Below are 14,846 nucleotides of genomic sequence, written 5' to 3'. Positions count from 1 at the left end.
GATGAAAGCAGATAGAGTTCCCAGGGCAGAGGACCATGAAGAGAACTACACAAAGGAGAACTCCAGAGACCTGCAGAAGGTACCCCTCAAGTATTCAACAAGTACTGGTCAGGACAGGTACACGAGGAAGCTATCCAAGGCGGGGGGAAGGTTTAGAGGAAATAGTACCTGGAACGCACACAAGGCTAGGAATAGAGGCTGTTTCCACTAACCCAGACCAGAAAGCCTCTTAATCCAGGGAGCACTGGGTAGATAATTAGCCAGTGCAGAACTGGGTAACAATTAATCCTAGGACAAATGTTCTGCTCTCTTAACAAAACTTAAAAAGCAAGATCTGACAGGAGCCAACTGCTGTCAAGAAATTTAACTATGTCCCAGAACAAAAATAACCAGCACCAAAGAAGTTAAAATTCACATCTGGCATGCAATAAGAAACTACCAAGCATACAAAGAAACAGCAAAGTTATGACCTATAGTGAGAAAAAAAATCAACAGAAACTGACCCAGATGTTAAAAATTGTTACATGTTCAAAAGGTAAAGCTGGAATATGTGGAAATATAAAAAACCAAAATGAACTTTTAAACTTTTAAAAATGAAGACACCTGAAGTGAAAAGACACCAAGTAACAGTAACAATAGATTAAACATAGTGAAAGAAAGTATTAGTGAATTTAAAGATAGTAATAATCTGACACAAAGCAGAAAAAGATTTTTTAAAAACCAAAACAGTGCATGGGTAAATTTTAAGTCACCTTCTAGCAGCCTCTGTGGAACTGAAGTCCCCAACACAGAGAATGGAAAGGACAGAAAAAGCTGAAAAAATAATAGCTGAAAGCTTTCCAAATCTTTTGAAAAACCACAAATCCAAGACACTCAACAAACCTCAATCACAGGAAACAAAACAGCATCAGTTCAGTTCAGCTCAGTCGTGTCAGACTCATTGCAACCCCATGGACGGCAGCATGCCAGGATTCCTGTCCATCACCAACTCCTGGAGCTTGCTCAAACTCATGTCCATGGAGTAGGTGATAACATCCAACCATCTCATCCTTTGTCGTCCCCTTCTCCTCCTGCCCTCAATCTTTCCCAGCATCAGGGTCTTTTCCAATGAGTCAGTTCTTCTCATCAGGTGGCCAAAGTATTGGAATTTCAGCTTCAGCATCAGTCCTCCCGATGAATATTCAGGACTGATTTCCTTTAGGATGGACTGGCTGGATCTCCTTGCAGTCCAAGGGACTCTCAAGAGTCTTCTCCAACACCACAGTTCAAAAGCATCAATTCTTCAGCGCTTAGCTTTCTTTATAGTGCAACTCTCACATCCATACATGACTACTGGAAAAACCATAGTTTTGACCAGACAGACTACAGCATAGCACACTACAATCAAAATGCTCAAAATAAGTGATAAGAAGAAAAATCTTGTAAAAGCAAGAGGAAAAGAAACACATGTACTGAGGAACAAAAGATAAAGATGAGATTTCTCATAGGACACAATGCATGTGAGATGCTGGATCAACATCATTAAAGGGCTAAAAGCAAAAATGTCAACCTAGAACTCTATATCCAATGAAATCATTCAAAAATGAAAGCACACAAAAACTCTTAAGAACTCATAACCAGGATCTGTACCAACAAAACTAGAAGTGTTGAAGGTTAAAAGACATCCTTTAGGCAGATGGTGAATACCAGCAGCAACATGTTATCTATGCAAATTAAGGAAGAGCACAGGGATAGTTACTACATGGGTAAATACACAGGACTTTAATCATTAAAACATTAAAAAAAAAACAAACACCCTACCTACTGTGAACACCATGCTCATCAAAATAAGTTTGTCTTTAGCAATGTTCTAGGAGTCTTCAGTCCACTCTTCTGGGCTTTAAGGCTGATAGAAGAGTATTTATTCTCTCTTTTTAGTCCAAGTTCTGCAATTTCATATAGAATGTAATTTTGCCCAAAACATGGACCTACAGAATCAAATTTCACATACCAGCATGTGGCTTGGTACTAAATATTTATACCAAAGACTCTGAACAGAAACCCAATTTTACTTTACATGCAATCTGAATAAGGCAGAAAGTCACAAACAAGCTTTCAGATATCTAACAACAGATGGTATTCTCATAAATACTTGGTAAACTAGCACATAAGTAGATGATTTCTATTTGAGGAAGATCAACTTTTTTTGTCAGTAGCAAGGCAAATCAAGTCCTCCCTCCAACTATCCTTTCCAAGGCTCCGTTCTCCACTGATAAAGACATCCCTTAGCCACTATCTGCTGGTCTTGAGGAGCAGGAAACACTGAGTAGACAAGCCATTTCCAACAACACTGAGGTAAACTCATAGCATTAAATTTCATAGTCAAAATATAAACGCACACTTTAGTTAATAACAAAAAAAAAGCAGATTAACCCAATAAACATGTAGATTTATTTTAGATTGGTTTGGTACATGATACAGATTGGTTTTGCAGTTTTTAATGAACTGAAATAGAAATTTCTAAATACAGCAGTGTCTGCCTGTGCAACAATTATCTGTAAGGTAAGGTACAGGATTTTAACAGAATTACAATCTGCATGAACAAATCCTGTGAAAAATCTGAAAATGTTTCTATATACCTTCTGGATTAAAAAAAAAAACAACCCAAATCATTAATGGCTCAAGATACTAAACTGCTAAAGAGGGGAAAAGGCTGTGAGTTCACTGTAAGAGCTCTTCTTGTAAAATCTAATTCCATATTATGATTCTGTTAGAGCAGTATTCAAAACTACAGAAGATGAGAGGCTTCATCAGCTACATTTTCACAGAAATAGCTATAGCATTAACATTAATGTGTGGCAAGTATTTGTATCTAAGTAAATGACAATTACACCACTGTAGCTAATTTTTACCCCTTTGGGAGAATGGAAATTGTGTATTTTCAACTCAATTTTGTATCTTAAAGCAATCACTAAAAGCTAACAGCTATGGCACCATAATAAAAATTTTTGTGAGGTACCTAGAATATCACTACTGAGGGAAACACAAAAATGTGAGGTAAGCCTACCTTTTCCCAAAAACCTTTGAAGCCAGAGATTTTAAACAATTAAGGCACTTGAAAACATTAGGTATATGTACAAATGTGCAAGTAAAACAAACTTTAGCTGTACCAGCAAGTAACAAAGAAACAGTAAATCTTCATTTTAAGAACCTTTAATTATCTAAATATAAGGAATTCTGGCTTATGAAATGGACCAAAGCAACTTGTCTTTTACTATAAAATATTGAAAACCAGTACTAAAATCGGCCACTACAGGCTAAAGAAACTAAAACAAAACATCTTAATGACCTAGAAAAGCAAAAGTTCATTTTAAACTGATTTAAGCCCCTGAACTAATCCAATGCGTCAAAGGCAGGGAAGAAATATCCCTCAACCTGAAAAAAACTAGTGCTTCATGAGGAAACTAAAAAATAAAAGTACACATGCTTTTCCTACAACAGGAATCAAAACTTAAGAAGAAACGCTGGGAGAAGAGAAACAAAAAGTTCAATCTGTTTATCCAGGGCAATTATCAATAAAAATTTAGTCATCTGATCAACTAAAATTTTTTCTGCAATTATACTGCTCACATTTGCTATCTCAAAACTTAAAATGACTGTCTCATTTAAAGAGTTAGTAAATGATTCTAAAACAACTTATTTCTTCCTTGCCTTACAGAAGTTACTTTTCAAGAAAGCTCAGTGGAAATCCTTTTAAGGTACAACAGTGTTAGGATACCTTTTTGAAGTACAAAGGAAAACATAATTAAATCAACTTTACACTTTTTAACAGCCATAACAAAAATGGTGGGAGGTCCAATAGATGAAGGCTTTCGACTCTGTAGAACATCATTTAAGTTACTCAGGCTTGAAATAAAGTAGGTAAGTTTTCAATTAAATACTAACAGTGTGGTATCTAAAAGCAGGTTTACTACTGCTCACATCAACAGTTACATCCTCAGACCAACTTTTCCCTTCATTAACGTAAAAGAACAAATCACCAACATTTTAAAAGTTTACAGTCTACCTTTCAGTCTGTCTTTTAAGGCACTGTTCTTTCTCAATGATATAAGGTGCTTTACAAGTATGAACAATAACCTGCTATACTTTTCATGTTTTGTATCCTCTCATTTCTTTAAATCTGGAATGTAATTCCCTGTGTGGCATCTTTTTTCTAATGTAGAAAAAATAACTGTTATCAAGCACAAAATTTTACTCTAAGGATACTAAATTTATAAATTTATTCCACTTTTGAAATGATAGCCAAAAATCCACCTGATTGATGCTCATTTGGCACATTCTTCTCAATTCTGGTCACTAAACTACATCCTGAGTTAGGATGAAAATAATGCAACTTTCAGGCTTAAAATGACTACATTTAAATTGCCAAAAGAGTCATGAGGTTGTCTGCGCAGGACAATGTTTTCCATCACTTACAGTTACATTTGGCATGTCAAGAAGAGAGAACATAATCCCACAGCAGCAGCCATTCAAAATAAAAGAAGACAGCCACAAGGATTCATGCAGCATATTTTAAATATTCCCATTGAGCAAAATGATTTAACTGATTTTTCTTCAAGGGTGATGCTCCTATATGCATCCTTTGAAAAATTAAAGATCCTAGAATAGCGTCTTCCATGTGGGACATCTTGAAAGATAATATTTTGGTTTCAGTGAGTTACACGCCAGTCCTCGTTAACTTAGTGGGTCTCTTTACAGAGTGTGGTAGTTTCGTTCTTTAGATTTGCAGAATTTATAGAGAAAGAAAATTACAGCCTGCACACCCAAGACAAGGACAATTCCTCCAATGAAACTGGCTGCGTCAAAGGTAGACTTCCGCATAGGTTGTGTAGTTGGAGTTAAAGTGGTATTAGTTGTACCTGGTTAAATGAGATAACAGAAATAACAATACTTAGTAAAATACTTAGTAAGTCTCGTGATCCTCTGTGATAATTTCAAGACTCATCTGAGCCTCTTTTTTGCCATGTGTTTCTATAAAGTATTTCCTCTTATGTCAACAGCTTCCTAATTGAGGAAGACAACCACTTATCAATCCCATTCTTCATTCTATCCAACAACATCAAGTTGCCAATGGTGCTAACATAATTTCAAATATGAAAACGAAAATTTATTCTCTTGGCACAGTACGCCCTGTGAACATATCAAGCACTTTTAAAATTTGCAGTTTCTTCAGACTACATAGCTTAAATTGCTAGAGTAAATATTACTATTTGTGTTTAAAATTCATACTTTGCATTTTTCTAAATTTATAAAAGGTTAATGAAAATTTGATTACAGGTTTTCAAATTACAAAAATAACCTTAATAAAGCCAAAAAAATTCACAGAGTCAAAATTTTCAGTATTATAAATATGGCTGGGGGGAAGGGTTCCTAACCTGTGTATCTACAGTGTCCTGTGGCATAACTTAAATATGACTTAGTTAATAACATGTAAAAACACTAGTTAATAAACTTTATTTTCACACATACTATCAAAAGTTATAAAGGAATTATAAGAAATGGTAAGAAATATGAATGAGGTGTACATTTGGTAGTTATCTCGGCTTTTTAGACCTAAAAGTAAAAAGGATGGCTATATTATCTTCAAATTGACACGGTCTAATACAGCACACAACCAATCTCTAACAGTAATCAGTATTTAATTTTTAAGTTATAAGAAATTAGATTTTACCTACAGATTGTACTAAAGGGTTTTGGAAAACCATTACCGTTTAATTATAACATGTCACGCCAAATGTGATTACAATTTTAAAATGTATTAGAGGACTCTCAGCAAACCTATCTTTATTGCTTTAACAGCCTACTACCTTGGTCTTCCAAATCTAAGAGGCGAATTTCAGTTCCTAACTATTTAAGAATAAAATTGGCAAGTGATAATAAATAGCAAAAGCTAACACTGCACACACATCCCATCTCACTGTTAGTTTTAAAAACCACAATTACCTGATGTAGTAGCTGTGGTGGAAGTTGTAGTAGTGGACGGCAGAGTTGTGGTTTTAGCTGGAATGCGAATGAAATGTATTAAAAACTTAAATTTCTCAATTATCTAGCATCTATCTTCTAAAAACATAACTACCGTTTCAACATGCTTCCAGTTTTTTGTTTTTTTAACAGAATAAAGGTCAAATCTCAGTTAATGGTTTACTAACATATCTACATATTCAGAACATCAGCTTTGAAATGTATTCTAAAACATTAAGCAATCATAAAGTTGTATCTATGTTAACATCTATGTACATATATAAGTATAAAAATTTATATATACACCTGGATACAGTTTGCAAAAAGACACACAAGTGGGCAAAATTTAGGTGAGGGAACTATTGCTTCTTTCTCAATAATCTTGCTTCTAAGACAAAAACCATTAACTTAGTAAGTCATGGTAAGAAACAAATACAATTCAGTATTTCTTAAAGTAGATACCAAGATTTATGTTCATTTCAGGGGTTTGGCAAACTTTTCTTAACGAGGCAGACAATAAACATTTTAGACTTTGTGCACTGTGTAATACACAAGCAGGCAAAGACAACAAGCAGATGAATCCACATGGCTGTGTTCCAAAAAATTTTATTTATAAGAACAGGTGCCCTGAGGCCCTAATTTCCCTCATCTAAATGATGTTAAGAACCCAAGGGTAAGCTCTCCTCTACTGTAGCGCATGAGTTCAAATAATTATCTGCTAGTGTCTCTAAAGAAATGCACACTCATGAGAAGAATAAATTTGAATGTAAATACATTTTAGGAACTACAGCACTATGTTAAAAGAGACTTCAGACAGTATCAATACTACCAATAAACATTAGTAAACACTGTGATGTGTTCACACTTATTTATACTCCTTTCTCTTTCATTGTAAGCACTGTGGTCCCACTCTTGGTCAGACAGTTAGGTCATCTTTCATTTCTCCAAGCTATGTACATCTCACAGCGAAATATTTGATCTCCTCTCTGATAGGACAGATTCTTATACAGATTTCCTAGATTAGAGGGTATGGTTATTTTAACTCATAATCCCGTTCAAAGTTTTCCTTGCTTGTACCTTCTGTGAAACCACAAAAAAATATACTTTATAAATTAAACATGTACCAAATCCTGTACAATACTAAAATACTATTACTGATTTTGTCTGACAACACTGGCAGAAAAAATTCGCAAATTTGCCATTTGTTTCTCACTATTCACCCTCTGAACATGGCAAAAAAATTATTTTTTAACTTGCACTGGTTTCAATCTCTGAAGCACTAGAAGCCCACTACATAATCAATGAAGACAGAGCTATGAGGTTTAATTTTTAGAAACTTGTAGAAGTTGCCCTCATTTTTTAAAATAGTTCTCTAGAATTACCACAACAGAATACCCCACTGGTGTTCAATCTTGCCTCTTTCCAAAAGCCTCTCTACACAGAATAAGTTATTATAATGCAAATCTCATCATATGATCTACATGCTTCAAACATACCAGCAAGGCATACAATGGCACTTCTCAGTCTGGCTCTTGACCTGTTGACTGTCGTGCTTTACTTGTTCTCATCTTGTTCCTGGATCCTCCAAATGCAATTCCCTGCCTGTATTATATTACACTCTGTCACCTCTCCTTCACATGTGCTGTCTGCCCTGCTCTACTTGGGAAGTTCCCCTCTTATTTTACCAGGTAACTTCAAGACTCAGTCTGTCAACATCCCCAGGAAGTTGTCACCACACATCAACACACACACCTTCCTACAAACCCCCCAACACACTGTGCTTCCTGACCTTTCATAGTTCCTACAAGAGACAAAATACTGTCTTACTTCTGTTCCTATATCCCTATCTTCTAACACCCAGTACTTGTCCTGGAGTAGACGTTTTTATTTACTCTATTAAACCGGTAAAAATTTATACAATGAGATAATATTTAATGCTGTTGAAGTGAAGTGAAAGTCACTCAGTCATGTTCGACTCCTTTGTAACCCCATGGACTATACAGTCCATGGAATTCTCCAGGCCAGAATACTGGAGTGGGTAGCTGTTCCCTTCTCCAGGGATCTTCTCAACCCAGGGCTCGAACCCAGGTCTCCCGCATTGCAGGCGTATTCTTTACCAGTTGAGCCACCGGGGAATGCTTTTGAAGGTGTGGTTTAAAAACTTCCTGGTTTCTGGAAAGCAATCAGTATTAAGAGCCTTAAGATAATCATATCCTCTCACCCAGAATGCTGTTTCAATCAATCCTACCAGAGATGACAGCAAGTATTTTCCTGGAAGATATTCACTGCACGGAGAATGAAAGATGACCTATTCAACTAAGAGTAGATGGGTAAAGTGCATACAACTATGTGTGCAGTAAGAAGGCAATTCAAATGTGCATGGGCACATTAACCAATTTCCTAGTAAGTGTATTTATTAGGAATCTATATATATAAATATATTTAGTTAGTTCTGAAGAACTGAAGACATTTTGGTGTACCTACGGATGACAAGAATTAATTTCCTTTAGGCTTCTGTATTTCCTTAAGAGTTCCACAAAATCCACAAAGTGCAGTTTTCAGACTCAATGTACAAAACTACAACAAATCTGTTCAGATTCAATGAACGTGAAACACTATCGTTATGTGTCGCTGTCCCCAACAGTACACATTAATGTAATTATTCCAGTCCAAGACTAAGTATGTCTACTCATTTTAAAAATTAAACTAATGATTTTTAGATATTAATTACTAAAGTTACTCATCAACAAAAGTTTAAAAAACCCTCAAAGGAGGAGGAAAAGAGTCAATTATCTTGTATTACCTGTAGAATTGGTTGGCGTTGGTGTGGCAGTGGGCACTATTTAAAAAACAAACATGTAAGTCAAAGCTGTCTAAAATATCATAATCAAAACTGCTAAAATATCATAATCTATAACACTGTTTCCCAACCTGCAGTCATTTGAGTACTTTTACTATTTTTTCATTTTAGTACCACCTAGGAGACAGATAGTTGCTCTGTCCCAATACTGGTCCTCCATTCTTTAGAAACAGCACCAATTCTTAGTGACACCCTCCCCTGCAAAAACATTTTTTAGTCTCCCCTGCAGCTAGGCAGCCATGTGTAACTGCTAGAAAGCATCTATAAGGTAGATACAGGTCTCTCACGTTCCCTTCCTCTTCCTGTTGGCAGAAAAACCATTCTGATGGCTGGAACATGAGCATTCACCTTGGAGAATAAGGGCAAAGCCACTTCGGAGGAATGACAGTAAAAACATATAAAGAGCCTGGCTCTCTAATGATTGCAGATGCTACTCTAGCCCGCTAACTGCACTCAAGCCCCGATCTCCTTTACATGACAGCCTAATTAATCTATCAATCAAACCACTTTAATTTGGAGTTTTGTGTCCTTTATGGCCAAATGAATAGAATTATTCAATTTTTCCTTAACATATTTTAAAATTTTATACTCTTATTTCTAAGCAATATTATCATAAAATTACATTAAATACTAAAACTGTTCATTTATTTATCACCTAAACCATATTATGGACTCTATGTAGGGTATAACTGCTCTCATACTAAGGAGAATTTCAGTTAGAAAGTTCAAGTTGGGGTGAGGAAAGGGAAGGAGAAGTGACTACTGAAACTAGTTACAGGTAGATATGAAAGGTTATTTACTCTAGAAAAATCTTTTATTCTATTTAATTATTATCTATATACCAAATTAGGAATTTGACTTTCCCATTAATTTATAATCTTGTTAGAAAAACCAGCTTTCATCCAGGAATTTTAACTATTTCCTGGGCAAAGATGAAAGGTTAAACCATCAAGTCTCTCAAACTAAAATACAGAAAATGGATGAATAAAGCAGGGATTCATTTAATCACAGTACGAACTTAAGCTGTAGACTGTGATAATCACCAGTATCATAATAATGAAAGTGACAGAACAATGTTGTTCAAGCCTGTAAAATGCAAATAGAAAGGGTCTAAAATTCAGTGAGTATCTGGAAGAGGTTAAAGAAAAATAAAGTAGAGGAGAGATATCTGTACTTAAAGCATTCCACATGATGTACCACCAAACGACTAAATCAAGCTTGAAAGCAATGAGTATGAAAATTTCTTACAAGATAGAATTATGGAAATGCTTCAAACCAAATATAGAGGTTTCCTGAGGCAATGATTTTCTCATCTCCTCTTCTCAGATACCAAAGTGAACACTTACCAGAACAGAATCCTGTGGCGTTCACCACCTTGCAATCACTAACTGTTGAATTATCTGAACAGTAGCTTTTACCTGTTATGGGGAGTGAGGGAGGTGTGGGATGGAGGAAAAAAAAAGAATATCAATTACTCACTTACGTTATCTCTGACTTTGTTACTATGCTACAGAGTTCCTCCCAAAAATAGAACTCAAGTACAAACTCTCTAGAAGTCCACAAATACTCCATTATTATCTTTTCCCCATTGTTTTAAACATACTACACTCTCTCCAAACATCCTTCCAAAATCCACATGACTATACTGAACAGATAAATCAGAAACACACAGACCTCAGAACTGTGGCACAACGAAGGTTGCTAGAATTCACAAGAGGATGAGTCAGTAGGGAGAGGTGCTTAGAAACTAATACAGGCTTAGTAAACATGGGAGGTGCCCCAGAGCAGCAGCTCTGTTCCAGGCCTCTGCTTTAGTCTTCTACACTTTCCTGGATGGGAAGATGTGTAGCAAGAGTAAGATAAAGTTTTCCTCAACATATTCAATGGTAAGGCATCCAATCTCCACAACTTGCTGATCCTCATACAAGAGGAGAGGGGCGCACTCTTAAATTCCATTTTATGACCTAAAGAAAAGTGACCCTTATATAACAAAAAAGTTAATTCAATTCAAACTTAAGCTAATTCCTTATTTTTAAAAGAGGTTTTTAAACTTTCTTACATAGTGATATAATTTCCAGAACTCTTAAATTTTTCAATGAATAACAACAAAGTTTAATACCATGTAGCTTTGGATTTTTCTTTACATAGAAAGGAAACCTGAGAGATTATTTTACCAATAAGAAAAAAATTCAACCATCTTACATTTGCAGAAGATAAATATGGTTCAAACATTTTTCAGGGCAACAGTTTTCAGGGGAAAATCCCACAACTTTCTTTCATGGCTAATTTTAGTGTACTAGTACACTTATCCTAACCACAAAGGTCTAAAATTTCTCTTCCTTTTAAAGCTATTGAGCCTTAATTATCAAGTCTAAGAAATTAAAGGGGGGGAGCATGGGAGACAACAAAAGATTTTAGGGGCAGTATTAAGCAACTGATATTTTAAAGGGAAAGTATTTGATTTGCAAATCCTAAATGTTTTACATTTCCAAATGTTCAAGAATACCTTGCAGCAATTTTTTAAAATGTTAGAACAAAACAATACAGCATTCTCAAAATTAAAGCAAACCCAAAGATTCTTACCTTTACATTCTATCCAAAAGCAGGTAGCATTACCATCAAAACAGGAAATACAACTGTTTCGGCTTCCACAGATATCTAGGGGTGGGAGTTAAAACATATAAAATCAATCAACCGGTATCTAATTTCGAGTTTGTACTACTTACCTTTGTTAAACAACAAAAAGCACTGCATACACTATCAAACTTACTTATTCAGAGAAATGGTAAAACTTTATAACTCATTCACAGATGAATGGATAAAAATGTGCTACACAATAGATTATTCTTCAGCCATTAAAAAAAAAAAAGAAATCCTGTTATACACTAAAACATGGATGAACCTTGAGGACATTATGATGAATAAAATTATCCGGTCACAGAAGGACAAACACTGAAAGACTCTACTTACATAAAGTATCTAAAATAGTCAAAGTCTGAAGCAGAAAGTAAAATGGTGGTTGTCAGGGGCTGGGAAAGGGAAAAAGGAGGTTTGCTGTTCAGTGAGTACAAAGTTTCAAACAAGATGAAAGCTCCTGGAGATCTGTGCTTATAGTTTATTATGGTATAGTACACTTAAAAATCTCTTAAGAGGGCTTCCCTGTAGGTCCAGAGGTTTGGAATCCGCTTTGCAATGCTGGGGTTACTGGTTCCATCCCTGACCAGGGAAGATCCCACATACCACAGGGCAACTAAGCCCTGCATCAAAACGGCACACCTGGAGTCTGTGCTCTGAAACGAGAGAAGCCACTCCACCAAGACAGGGCAGGCACTCCGCTGGAGGGACAAGAAAAGCTGGCACCTAGCAACCAGGACAACCCCGCAGAGTCAAAAATAAAGAATAAAAATATTCTTTAAAAAAGCTATTAAGAGGGTAGATCTTATGTGTTTTTAAACCAGACACATTAAAAAAAAAAAAACCTATAAAGTGGTTTACTCAAAAATTCTTTCCAATCATTATAAAAGACTTATGAAACCGGAAGGCAACTCAAAGAGAAGGGGGGACAAAGCTCAAGCTAGTGGTAATGCTCAGTACTTCATGGTCCCATCTAAACAACCCCTTTGTGCACAGCAAAAGGTTCAGATGCTCAGGTTCTTGAGGCATTTCTAAAAAAGAAAAATAATGGAAAAAAGGCTACATACAGGGAAATCACCACCTCCAAACATCAGATGTGAACTGGAATTTTTAATAGTAATAAAGATTTATTATAGGTTGAACCCAAGCTCTGATGATGTCTATTCTGAAAAACCTGAGATCATGAACTCACAAATGATCCATGCTTTCCGGGGTTTTCCATGAGAGGATAAGAGACAACTCACCTGGAGGGGGCTATATTCACAAAATTTAACAAGTTAGCATGGTCTTTGTCAATAATTTAAGCCACACAGTTCTAAAACAGAACATCGTAGAAGGCTAAATACAACTCAGTGTCTGGACTATAGAACTGGGCTCTACACATTTTCCTAGAAGCTAGGTGCCTCCAAAAATATTCTCATTTGCTTTCCCCCTGCCTAAAAAAAGAGTTCTGCAAAGAGGAATTGCATTTCAATATTTATCAGAAATTGGAACAAATATCGTACTTTTTTTTGGGTAGGAAGAGAGTCACAAAGTAGAAATAAGTTCAGAGGGTTTGTATACACCTGAAAAACGCTAGCTGTTTAAAATCTTTTGTGCTTGTGATGAATGTTTGGTTAGCATAGTGTGTTACTTACAATGAACTAAACTGCTGCCTTTCAGACTGCAGTTAATCCACCCACCACTTAACAGAAAAAACTAATCATCTCCTTTGCACTCATTTCAAAATACACAAATGCAATTAATGTATCTCCAAACCTCTCTTCAAACACACACACACCCCCTACCAAAAAATAAAAATATTCTAGGAGGAAACTACCAAAAGAGCACAAAACAAATTCTGCTCTATCATCTTGGAAATAGTGCGGTTAGAATATCCAGTATTGTACTGCAATTTACTTTCCTCGTTAAAAGACGTTTAAAATCTTTCATTATATATTTTACTTAAACCCATATAAAACACAAAAACTAGAGAAGATATTTTCAAATAGATCGGCCTGGGGGGAAAAAAGTAAAAATTCTTAGACTGCAGCAATTCTTAGGTCAACGTTACACCTTACCCAGCATTATCTAGGATAAGCAATCAAACTGGACTCCAAGTTTTAAATATCTGGGGAGGGTCTTCACTTTATTACCTCAAATTTATCTCCCCCTCTGTTGCGCGTGTTGTCATGACATTGACTTTTCTGCTGCAAGACTCAGCGTACGTTTCAACCAGTCCCCAAATGGAGTCAGAGCTTAACAGAAGGTTCTGAAAAATCGATAGACCTGGGTTCCAATGTCAGCTTCACAATCTCTAAACACACGGTTCTAGTGGAATTACTTTATCTCCATCCAGCTCCTAGGTTTCACCACCTATCGTCCAGTGTAGCCTAAAATACTAAGAGATATACGCGCAACACCGGGTACACAAACGGGTACTTTTCCTCCTTTGCACACAGCACCGAGTATAAAGTTTTAATTAATTAAATGCCCAAACTTCGGATATACCCTGCAAAATCTATGTAATTAAGTCTCAAGCGACTAATTTTTTCAGACCCAGGACTGAGACACCAGCGAGTATTTTTGTCTCCCAGCATCTCTTTCCTTCTTTAGCCAACTTCGGGAGAAACCTCCCTTCGAAAAGACGACCTGTGTTGCCCGAGTGGACACAAACGACTAACCTCGGGGAGAGGGAGTTGGGTCTCATCGCCAACTTTGGAGGCGGTCGCCTCGCCCCACAATCAACCTCACTGCCGCCACCGCAGAAGGAAGCCACGTCCTCTCTTCGGAGTGAGGCTGGGGATTACGAGGCGCTTTTAAACAACACCTCGGGGCGGAACACTGTGTGGTCGCAAACAACCCTGCGCCCCCGAGGCTCCACCAACCCTTCCAACCAGGGCACTCCGCAACCGCGGCCACCTCGGCCCGGTCCCAGCCGGACTCGGACGGGCCGCCATGTTGCCGGACCGCGGCCCGCCCCGGCCCGCGCGCACCACACACAGAGAGGGCGGCTCGGCCCGACTGGCGGGCGGGCGAGCGCAGAAAGCCCGTTGGGCCGGCGCCCACCTGGTGCTGGAGTGGTGACCGGCGACGGCGTGCGAGTCGTCGGTGACACCGGGACTGTCGTGGTGGTGGGCGGTGGAGACGAGGGTGTAGTCACGTTCGGGGCCAGGGTGGTGTTCCTAGCCGCGGTGATTACGCAGAGCGCGGCCAGGCAGCCGACGGCCAAAAGCAGCGGGCGAGAGAGCCCAGACATCGCGTCCTCCGCGCTGGCGCTAGAGCGAAAGCTGGGACACCCTAGGCTGCGTCCGTCCCTCTGTCCACTGCAGCGCCGCCTCCGAGACTCCGCTCCCCCAGCGGGAGCGCGCTG

General features: G+C 37.6%; 1 protein-coding gene across 1 annotated transcript; it reads right to left on the bottom strand.

The window, feature by feature from the left end:
* Positions 1–2,407: 2,407 nt before the first annotated feature.
* Positions 2,408–14,846, bottom strand: CD164 (CD164 molecule). Its single transcript, XM_043889984.1, has 6 exons — positions 14,543–14,846; positions 11,444–11,518; positions 10,207–10,278; positions 8,804–8,839; positions 5,983–6,039; positions 2,408–4,898 (listed from the first exon to the last, which is right to left on the bottom strand). Exons 1-6 carry the CDS (start codon positions 14,730–14,732, stop codon positions 4,732–4,734), a joined length of 597 nt encoding a protein of 198 aa, XP_043745919.1. The 5' UTR covers positions 14,733–14,846; the 3' UTR covers positions 2,408–4,731.

This window comes from Cervus elaphus, chromosome 28 (assembly GCF_910594005.1).
Source record: "Cervus elaphus chromosome 28, mCerEla1.1, whole genome shotgun sequence".
NCBI lineage: Eukaryota > Metazoa > Chordata > Mammalia > Artiodactyla > Cervidae > Cervus > Cervus elaphus.
This window is presented reverse-complemented; position numbering and strand designations above follow the sequence as displayed.

Bases quoted from the DNA above. Each gene is read 5' to 3' on its own strand.
- CD164 (XM_043889984.1), bottom strand. From the start codon at position 14,732: ATGTCTGGGCTCTCTCGCCCGCTGCTTTTGGCCGTCGGCTGCCTGGCC. The intron at 8,840-10,206 runs GTAAGTGTTCAC...TTTTTTAAATAG, and splicing joins CGCCACAGGATTCTGTTCTG to TGCCCACTGCCACACCAACG. The intron at 6,040-8,803 runs GTAATACAAGAT...TTCGCATTCCAG, and splicing joins AACGCCAACCAATTCTACAG to CTAAAACCACAACTCTGCCG.